Source organism: Rhinolophus sinicus, linkage group LG16 (assembly GCF_036562045.2).
Source record: "Rhinolophus sinicus isolate RSC01 linkage group LG16, ASM3656204v1, whole genome shotgun sequence".
In the NCBI taxonomy this organism is placed as follows: Eukaryota; Metazoa; Chordata; class Mammalia; order Chiroptera; family Rhinolophidae; genus Rhinolophus; species Rhinolophus sinicus.
The window spans coordinates 28,568,471-28,579,200 of NC_133765.1; the positions used below are offsets into that span (position 1 = coordinate 28,568,471).

The window sequence follows — 10,730 nt, forward strand, 5'->3', positions numbered from 1 at the left end:
TATATATATATATATATATATATATATATATATATATATATATATATAGCTGCAGAGAACATCCTTGTAAATGATTGTTGCATCCCTAATTATTCCCTTACAGCGTTTTCCTAAAATTACAAGTAGAGGGTCCTAGCTACATTCTATTGAGTTATTTATGTTCTAGCTTTTGATTCATTTTAATTCAGGCAGCAGAGAAGGTATCCTAGGATAAACATGACTTCTGAGACATTGAAAAAAAACTATAAGTACATCCCAGGTAGGAAAACACCAACGCTGTTGGCTGAGTGGTTGTATGTTGGTAAGGGGATATGAGTGACATATCTCACCACTAGCGCTTTAACAATGTCTCCCGACAGAACAATCTGGTATGAACTCCATGCCAGGGAGTGGCCTTTCAAGACTCAACCAGCAGAGGCAATAATCTGGCAAATGGGCACAGGCATGAAACCAAACCTCAGCCAGATCGGCATGGGAAAAGAAATCTCGGTAAGTCCGGGATAGTGCCAGGTCTGGGGGACAAGGGGAGAAGCAGACACTGCTCTGCACCTTCTTTTTCCTGTGTGTCAAGGTTACAGATGCCTTCCCAAAGGGTGACAGAAAAGCATGCCCACAGCCTTGTGCTATAATGATTTGGAGCGTGGAAGGCAAAACCTCTGAACTATGCTTGCAATTCAGGTTCCTGCCATCAGGGTGCAGTAGCACCTGGCAAGGTTTTTCCTAGCAATGGATTGCTGGGAGACCCAGTGAATCCCTCTTTTTCTGTTAGTTTAAAAAGGTATGCATTAATATCACCTGTATTCATAATTCTAATTTTATTTGCATTTACATAAAAAATTCCAAGGCATCATCCAACTCAGAACAAAATGCACAGAAACAAAAGCCTGAGTATAAATTAATAATCATCCACTAAAACACAGCAGGAACAATCCCATCCCCTCTTTTCATCTGAAGACAGATGAGTCAGGGAGGGAGTAATTTTCTGGTATGTTTTTAAGTATTACCTGCCTCTAGGTTTCCTTTCTCAGGTGAGGAGATGACTAAAACTAATTTTCCCCTCTGTGACTTTGAAGGGCACTTATAGTGTCGGAATGTGGATGGAGACCTCAGGATTCCCTCTTTTCCCTCCGTGTGGAGAAAAATGCCAGAAACTCTTTGAGAGTGTATCCCAGGCCTTGTAGAATAGGGCTCACCTGTGTGGGCTCATGGAGGGTACACTGTATGGGCTCAGAAAGGGGATGGATGGATGGATGGATGGTGAATGCATGAATTGAGATGTATAGAGATAGATGGATACATGATGGATAGATGGGTGATGGAGGAATATGGACGTGGGCAAAATGGGTAGACAAAGGGACAGAGCCAAGGTACCAAGGAGTAATTAAGAAGTCACCATTTATGTTAAATCACCCCCTTTTGGTTTCTTTTAGGACATTCTTCTCTTCTGCTGGGCCTTTGAACAAGAAGAGAGACCTACCTTCACCAAGCTCATGGACATGCTAGAGAAACTGCCAAAGCGAAACCGCCGTCTGTCTCACCCTGGACATTTCTGGAAGTCTGCAGAGTAGGTCTTCTACCTTAACCTCTGTCCCCACTGCACTTGTCCACTGGCCTTTGTCACCTTTCTGCTCGCCTCCCCAACTCCTCTGTCAATGTTCTCCTTTCCATATACCCACCTCCCTTCCCCAGCCACCACCTTTGCCTACCAGGTTTCTGTGCAGGGGCGTCTGCTCCGGGGTTCGGGAACTAGAGTCTGCTGTGCGGGGCCTTGGTCCTTGTGGTTACCATGGCTACCTCATTACCTGATTCTTCTGATGCAAGTGGATGCCCAATGAGTCAGAGCATCCTGTGGTGAGGTGGTGCCCTGAACCCACCAAGCCCCACACGTCAGGTGTTCAGCGTACCCTTCCATGAGGCCTGGGTGTCAGGAAATCTTCTCCCGGGGCCAGCAGCCTGCTCCCATCACGGAAGCTGTCAGCTTCCAGCATTCTCTGGTGCACAGAGACAAGGATGGGGAAGGTTCCCAGCTACTCCCTGTCATGAGTGTCTCTCTGGCTTCCTCAGTAAGAGGCTACATGCCCCTCCCTTCCCCCTATTCCTGCCTGGAGATCAGTAGTGGCTCCATCTGAGATACCTGTGTCATCTCTCTGAGGACCTCCCTCCTGGCCAAGTTGGAGATTTAGTGTCAGAGCTCTGGGCAGGTCCCAGGAGTGCCTGGAGGTACAAAACTCACATATCATTGGGGCCATCACCCCGTGGACTCTGCCCTCCTAGGAGTTCAAATGAACAGAGGGGCATAAAGCTTAGTTGTTGGAGGGGGAGCCAAAGGGCCTTCCTTTCTATAGTTGACTGTGGAGTTGGACTGCGAAAACAGAGGACAAGAAACCTATGGTCTGGCGTGATGGGACTTTCGGGTCAGTCATTCATTCATGCATTCATTCATTCATTCAGTTTTTTCACTCAGTCTGTGTGTATGAAATACCTACACTGTGCCAGACACTGTTCTATGAGTGAGAGTGCAGAGGTGAACAAAATAAAGTCCTTAACCTCAGAGGGCTTGCGTTCTACAGCGGGCACAATAAGCAGGTAAACATGTTTTCAAAGGGTCATTTCAGATAGTGTTGAAAAAACAGTAAAACCAGTGTGTAATAGTGATGGAGGGGGGCTTTAGATGGAGGGACGGGGTCAGGGGAGACCCCTCTGAGGAGATAACTTAAAACAAAGCCTTGGGGAAGACACCAGGCCCCCACATCACAAATGAGAGCCCTCCAGGTGGGAGTGAGCACGTGGAGGTGGGAAGACTGGTAGGAAGTGGGAAGGACCAGATCATGGTGGGCAGGAGAGAGAGAAATAGAAGGTGAGGTCCCAGGTACGGTCAGAGGCCGGGTCAGCATGGTAGGAATTGAGGTTAATGCAAAGGATGACCAACCTTTTCAGAAGCTTCCCCCAAACCAGAAGGCCCCCAAAGGGCTGCATGGTCCCACACCTGCCTCCCCCAGAGTCACCCACCAGGTAAAGGTGGGGGGACACTAGGCCTGTGGAGGACTTTTCCTTTGTCTAGCCACTGGGGTTGGTTTTGGCATCCAGAGATCTCAGGGCAACTCCAACCTCTGTCCCTTCCCACTTTGGGCCCTCAGTTTATTGCCTGGAGCTGTTTTCTTTTCCACATCATAACCCCTACCTCAGAGAGGAAGTATGAAACGATGCTATGAATGAAAGCCTCACAGAGACAGAAGTCATCTTTGCTTCTCAATGTCAAAGTAGAAAAGTCCTGGGGATTACCTATTTCATTGATGACAAGTGTGTGTGGTCTGTGCTCTATTCCTGCACTCATGGATACATGGCTAATCTATCACAGCACATTTGTCTGCACTCAGCCCTCCTGGTAGCCACCAGCAGTTACTCAGAATCAGTGCATGGGATGCCTTCCCTGGCCATTCCAGATTTATCCAACCTCCTTCTTTTACATATGGAAGAACTATGGCCTGGAGATTCAACCACATCCACATGGGGTGTCAGTGACAGAGTTGGGAACACAAGTCAGATTTCAACTCCCTAGTCTGGAGTTTGCTTTTCCCACCACATCAGCTCCTATAGTTTCCTCTGTCACGAGCTGGTCACTTGGTAGTGGTGGTCAATGCTGGAGTCCTTCCCAAAGCTGAGTGGGCCAGCAGTGGTTTGGGGGAGCACTTGGCTAAAGTAGGCCCAGGAGGTGGGTCCTGTCTAGGGCTTTGAAATCTGCAGAGGGGACCCACCAAGAGGCCTCAGCTGCAGCTGGCATGTCTCAAGGATGTGGGCAGTTAACTCAAAACTCACCTCTGGGGTCTCGGGTTTGCCTCTCCTAGGGGTCACCTCTGAGGAGCTGTGGTTTCTGGAATCCCAGTGTGTCTTAGCACATGGCAAATTAGAGGTGAGGCCGGGGCAAGCCTGCATTCCAGAGCAGTGCACCTCAAAATTTAATATGCATTCAGATCATCTCGGGAATTTGTTAAAATGCAGATTCTCATTGTGTAGGGCTAGGGTGGGGCCCAAGAGCTTGCATTTCCAACAAACTCCAGGGTCATGCGACGGCCGCTGGTCCACACACCACTCTTTGTATTTTGAGGGTCTAGGGCTGTGCTGACCAATGACAGCCACTTGCCACGTGTGGCTACTGAACACTCGCAATGTGGCGAATCTAAGTGGAGATGGGCTATAAGTGTAAAATCCACAGGAAATTTCAGAAATTGTAGAAAGAAAATAATGTAGTATAATTTGTTGTATTACATATACAGTGTTGGTTCCATGTTGAAATTACAATGTTTGGGATATATTGGGTTAAATAAAATATACTCTTAAGACTAATTTCACTTTTTTAACTTTTTAAAATTTGACTAGAACATTTACAACAGATGACTTGCCTGGTATCCTTTTTATTAACAGCTTTGTTGAGGTGGAGTTCACATATATCAATCATCCATTTAAAATGTGCAAGTCAGTTTGGATCTATTCCATTATTAATTTTTTAATTGTGGTAGAATATATATGACATAAAATTGGCCCTTTCAGCCCTTTTTGTGTACAATTCAGTGGCATGAGTTACATTCACAATGTTGTGCAATCATCACCACTTTTCCAAAACATTTTTGTCACCCCAGAAAGAAACCATTAAACGATAACTCCCCAATCCCTTCTCCCCAGCCCTTAGCCACTGCTCATCTGTATTCTGTCTCTATGAATTGTTGTATTCTAGGTATTTCGTATAAGTGGAAGCATGCAATATTCGTATGCTTTTGTGTCTGGTTTCTGTTACTTAGCATAATGTTTTCAAGATCTGTCCACATTGTAGCATGTATTAGACTGCGATTCTTTTTATGGCTGAGTAATATTCCACTGTGTATAAACCACATCTTGTTTGTCCATTCATGGGTCGATGGACACTTGGCTTTTTTGCACCTTTTTTTTTGCACCTTTTGCCTATTTTTGAATGATGCTGCAGTGCTTATTGGGGTATAAGTATCTGTTCGAGTTCTTGCTTCCAATTCTTTTGAGTTGCATTGTATGTCCATTGCATGGCACTTGTCTACATCATTACCATGACCACCAGCACAGTATCTGTCATCTGGGTATCACTGACTAAACACATGAGTGACAGGTGCTGTGTCAAGCATTCTGTCTGCACCATATCACTAAACCCTAAGAGGCCTCCTAGGAGGTAGGCACTATTATCGTCACTGTTTTGCGTATAAGAAAACCAAGGCACAGAGAGGTTAAGTGCCTCCCCAAAGATCACACAGCTAGCCAGGAGCAGAGCAAGTATTGGAACCCTGGTTGGTCTAGACCCTAAGTCCATGATCTTGATCCTTCCACTCTGCCACCTCCTAGGCAAAAATTACCTTTTTACCTTCTGGGTCTCTTTCCAGAACCATCCTGGGAGATTAGGCACAAACTTCTGCCCCTGATCACCCAGATCTTGTCTCAACAGTAGTCAGCAAAGCTACTCATAGCAGGAGTCTGTGGTGAGCACCTCGGTCTCACCCCCTCTTCCTGTACCTCCAGCCCTTACCAAACATACTCCGTGACTCCACACGGCATGGACGCTGGTGTTTCAGCACCACATGGCCTCAACCCAACCCACACACTGGGTGACCATCCTTAGTCCAGAGGCTGCATGCTCCAGTGGGAAGAGTTCTAGGTTCAAATCTTGTCCTTGCTGTTTCCTGGCTGTGCACCTTTGGGCAAAACACTTAACCTCTCTGAGCCTCAGTTTTCTCATCTATTAAAAGGGTATAATATACCTATCTTGCAGGCTATTGTCAGATTTCAATGAGATCAGGTATGTGCAGCACTTGGCACAGAGCCTGGCACATAGTAGGACCTCAGTAAAGAGTGGTCCTTTCCACCTTTTGTTGTAGAGGCTGGGAACCACTCGCCTCAAACCACCTAGCTCTCAGAGAGCGTGCTAGTTCACAAAAGACGGCATTGTCATATCCATGTGACCTCTTGCCACTCTCTCCCTTCTCTCCCCACTCCAGGCTGTGACTGTTGGACAAAGGGACGGCGCCCAGCTGCCTCAGCTCCCAAGCCACCTGTCCCCTGCTCTGTCTTCTGCCAGCTTAGGAGGCCAGAGGTTCACCATCAGAGGGTACCGACCCCAGCTGACCCGGGAGCACTGCACAACTGAGCTCAATGGCTTCCCTGTACCCCAAACCTATGTCGTTTTGCTCAGGCAGGGCTGGGGACCCCTGAGCTGGGACTTAGCGGGACCAGCCAGAGAGACACGGAATTGATCAGGGAGGCACGGGGCAGTGTAGGCTGAATGTGGAGCCCCTGGGCCCTGGAGGTGAGGGCAGGAGGCCGACCTGGGCAGATTCGCGGGACCAGACTGTGTGTCCATGTGTGTCTAGGTGCGTGATGCGTCTGCTCTTAGTACGCTTTGACCAGCAAGAGCCAGGCTGCCCCAGCTCCAGAGAGTTTCCTCGGCTGTCTGGTATCTGTGTAGTGGTTCCAGCTGTGCTCTCTGGGGAGATGGGATGGGATGCAGAGCTGAGCACCAACTCAGGGGAAGCTGTGGGGCGAAGATCTGGGCAGGGGGACTAAGCTGTTTCGTTGTAAACATCTGTTCCCAGAGGCCCAACCCCAGCCTGTCACAGTTTGTGTCAGCTGCCTGTATAGATCTGAAGTGCAGCAACACAGTCTTGCATGTCCTGAGTTCTGGGTTTCTCCGGGCTCCAGCTCCCTACTGCTGCCTTCTTCTCCTGTTCTGGGACAGCGTTGCCCCTTTTGGCCCCACCCCACCCCTGCCGTTTGGAAAGCACAGTGGCTCTCTAGCCAGGATGACTTCTGGGGGCTCCTTACAGCTCACCTGCACCCATGACAGCCCCTGAAGTCTGGGCCCTGAGAACTGGGGCTCTGGGGAGGGGATTCTAGGACATTCTTTTCCCCTCCCTCTGCTTCGGCACTTACACCAGCTAAGACTGTCCACCACAATGACAAATGCGGGTTCCTGGGATACGTGTATGTTGGGTTATATGGTGTACACACAGCATCCTGTTTGCAAAGGATTCCCCCCTCCCCTTCGCCCTTAAAATGTCCTGTTGGGAAGGCAAAGAGGAAGGCTGTTGGTAGAGGTTCTGCATTCTCAACTCCAGCCTGGTGCTGAGGCCCAGAGAGGCTTCCCCATTAGAGGTCTGTTATGTCTGGTCAGTGCCCCTGCCTTCCGCCCCTCGCCCTCACCCCCCATCTGGGCTGGCGGCTCTTCCCCACCTCCTTGGGATCAGGTGTTCCACAGAAAGGATGCTGGAAGCAGGTCGGGCGTGCAGAGTGATGCCGGGAGCCTCTGTCTTACGTTGCTGATGTTCCATACCTAATAAGTGTAGGTCTTACATTCCCAAAGCCCTGGTCCCCATTCATCTGCTTTGGCACCAAAAGGAAGTCTGTCTCCCCACTAGGGCAATAACAGGGCGGCAGGCAGCATGCCCAGGGGCGGCCCACGGCCTCTCTTTACTTCCTAGGCACTGCCCAGGCTTGATTTTTTTTTTCTGGTTGCTACCTTATCCAGACATCTGCCTCCCAGAGAGGGGAACTAAGACTTCAAAAACCCTACCTGAGCTCAGACTCAACATCCAACCAGGTGACAGGAGAGGGGGTCTTCATGTTCTGGGGGCCAACCCTGCTTCCTGACTGGGAAATTGATGAGACTAGTTAGGCTTCCCAAGACCCTGGGCAAGGGAATCCCCTGTGCCTCGCAAAGAACTTTCCCGAATGCCTTCCCTGTGTTCCCACCTGTATGGGACCAGAGACTGAAAGCCCCCATGTGGGCTTCTCCTAAGTCAGTGTTTCTCTTCGGGGGAACTGAGAACTCCATGGCTCTGAATTCATTTGTGTGTCTTGGAGACATTTTACACACATTTGCACAAGCCCCAGCCATTCTGGTGTTGCTGGGGGCAGCTCTTGGCAGCAGCTGCCTCCCTGTCCAACAGCCAACCAGAGGACCAACCCCAGGCCTGGGCCTGACCTCTTCCCAGCGGTCCCCTGAGGGCCTGAAATCCAACCCAGACTCAGGTCCTTGGATTCCAGTCTTTGTCATGGACCTTTGTGCTGGGAGAGGAAACGAGAAAGGGAGAACCAGGCAGGGTGCAGCTTCTCTGAAGCTGAAATGCTCCCCAGAGCTGTGACCCGCTCCCTCTAGCCTCTTATTTCCAGCATTAACTACCATGGTCACGCAGAGCCTTGGAGGGTCTCCAATGGCTGCCTTCTCCATCCATCGAGTAGCACCAGCTTGAGGTTGCGGACAGGGCCTGAGGGACCCAGGGAGAAGCCCTAACCTTCTCTGTGCCTTTGAAGCTTCTCTGCGTTGCTGACACGGTTTCCTTGGGCCCATCCCTGGGTCCCACATCACTTGCTCTTGACCTCACTCTTTGCTACGTCCTTACTTTGTCCCCAGCTGTGGCAGCCAGCCTACACCCGCTTCTAGCCCCTCCCTGCCACCCTCCTGGCTATACCACCCTGAATTGTTTAGAGGCCAGCTTTGCTGTTCAGACATTTCAAACCAGAAAAAACCAAGCCACTGCTTTCTGGGTGGCCGCACCCTTTATTCACTAGTGAAGTGTTGGGAGGAGGTCACATTCATCAGTCTTTTGCAAAGAAAGGAAAAGGGGGTGTTTGTATTTTTACATCACAGTTTGCCATCCTTGCCTGTGACTCCTATAGAAACAAAGGTGTGTGTGTGGGTGTGGGTGTGGGTGTGTGCGCACGCGCACGTAAACGCGCTCACTTGTCTCATCACAGCCGCGAGCAGGTACCCAGCACCCAGCAGCATGTTGTTTCTGTCTGTGCCTCTCTTTCAGCAAACCCACACATACAGGCTTCCGAGTGCACCAGTCCACAGAGTGAAGATTCACCAGGAAGCCTTACCTTGCCTTCTTTGAAAGGCATGTGGGTTTGCATAGTGGATTCCACCCAACTCTTCCAGGACACAGGGGTTTCACCAAACAGGGACTCTTTTGCAGGGGAAACATTCCCTTGGTCTTCTGTGGGGATGTCCCCACATGTCATCATCCCCAGAGAGAAGCGGAGACTCCCAGTCTCCAGTTAATCCCCTTTTGTCCTGGTTTTCCTTTTACGGGTCAAAGAGAAAAAGAGAAACATCTCGCCTTGCCATGGAGCCCCCCTTCTTTCTCTCCACTTCTATCTGGGATTCTTTGTCCCTGGATGGATCTCTGGGGACTAGACTCCTGTATTCAGGAAACCTGGTTCTGCCACTTTCACACCTCCCATCCCATGTGCACACATCCCACCCCCAACCTCCACACAAACCCAGATTCCCTCACCTCCCGCCATTCTTGTCCCCACCTGCGGCTGGTCACCTAAGAGCACGAAGGAAATGGTAACACTTAGCCCAGGCCCAATCACCACCTTGAGAGATCTAAAGCTGGGACTAGCAAATTATGGCCTGTGGGCCACGTCCAGCGCACCAGCTGGTTTTTACATACTCTAATGGGGGGAAAACCAGAAGAAGAAGGTTTTATGCTATCTGAAGACTGGAAGTCTAAAATCAAGGTGTGGTCAGGGCCATACCTCTTCTGATTCCCTCTGTCAGGGAACCCTTCCTTGCCTCCTCTTCTTAACCTGTGGTGGTTTGCTGGCAGTGTTTGGCATTCCTTGGCTTGTCGCTGCATCCCACCAAACTCTGCCTCCATGGTCCCATGACCTGCTCCGTATGGGTTTCTGTCTCTGCGTCTGAACTTCCTTCTTCTTATAAGGACAGCAGGACTATTGGCTCTTATAAGGACACCCACCTTCCTCAAGTTTGATTTCATCTTAACAAATTACATTGTGATGACCTTATTTCCAAATAGGGTCACATTCTGCAGTACTGGGGGTTAAGACTTAACCTGTCATTTTTAGGGGGGACAAGTCAACCCATAACACCCTCTAAGGAGCTTTCTTTTGTGCCTTGATGGGTCACCTTCCATCCATGGCAGACCCCCCTGGGAGCTCGGTCCCCAGAACCCCTGGGCCACAAGGGTCAGGGCATTGCTGTTGCTTTTAATTAAATCTGCCCCTGACTGACACCTCCATCACTGGTAGCCAACAGCTCTGGGCTTCGTGGATGATGGTGGACGGCCTATCTGTAGTTTGACTGTCACATGACCATTGAATGCATGTGCTCAGCGCAGTCTGAAGTGGTTGGTGACACGACGTTTGTTTTTAGTTCTACTCTCACTCAGTGGCAGAGGAACAGACCTGTGAGCTGTGTGCTTGCTGTGTCTTTTTCGGCTTTGTCTGTGAAGTGAGGAGGTGTCTGAGCAGCCTCAGGTGGGCACTGTCCCCAGCCCCCACCTCACCTCATCCCTCACCCCGGCCCTCACCTGCAGACACCTGTCAGGGAATGAGCTCCAGCAGATGTCAGTCTGAGCCCCAGAAGACAGGCCCCCGGTGTCTCAAAGGTCCTCATTCCTCCTGACTCTCTCTGCATCATGCCACAGGGGGCCTCGTTCCTGATTCTTAACCCAAATTCCCGACTCCTGTCTTGAGACCCTGCAGCCCATGCCCATTCTCTAGCCAGCTGGGCCAGAGAATTGGTGAACACGTCAGTCCCCGTGACCTCTTCACCTTATCTATGTGCTAGCATCTAGCATAGTGCCTGGCACATAGTAGGTGCTCAGTAAATGTTTACAGAATGCAGAGAGCAAGGGTTGCTGGGTAAGAGCGAGGTGCTGGCCCAAGGGGTCAGACACCCTTCCCTG

General features: G+C 50.0%; 1 protein-coding gene across 5 annotated transcripts in view; it reads left to right on the plus strand.

The window, feature by feature from the left end:
* The window catches only part of KSR2 (kinase suppressor of ras 2), a 343,303-nt gene extending 333,786 nt beyond the window's left edge, over positions 1 to 9,517 (plus strand). For 3 of the 5 annotated variants that reach the window (XM_019753947.2, XM_074321394.1, XM_074321397.1), the window contains 3 exons: positions 360 to 489; positions 1,431 to 1,564; positions 6,015 to 9,517. In XM_019753947.2, coding sequence (XP_019609506.2) covers positions 360 to 489; positions 1,431 to 1,564; positions 6,015 to 6,021 — 271 coding nt within the window. In that variant the 3' untranslated portion in view covers positions 6,022 to 9,517. Of the gene's footprint in view, positions 1 to 359; positions 490 to 1,430; positions 1,569 to 6,014 lie in introns of those variants that run through there. The other 2 variants (XM_074321396.1, XM_074321395.1) reach the window with 1 other exon arrangement.
* The last annotated feature ends 1,213 nt before the right edge of the window (positions 9,518 to 10,730 follow it).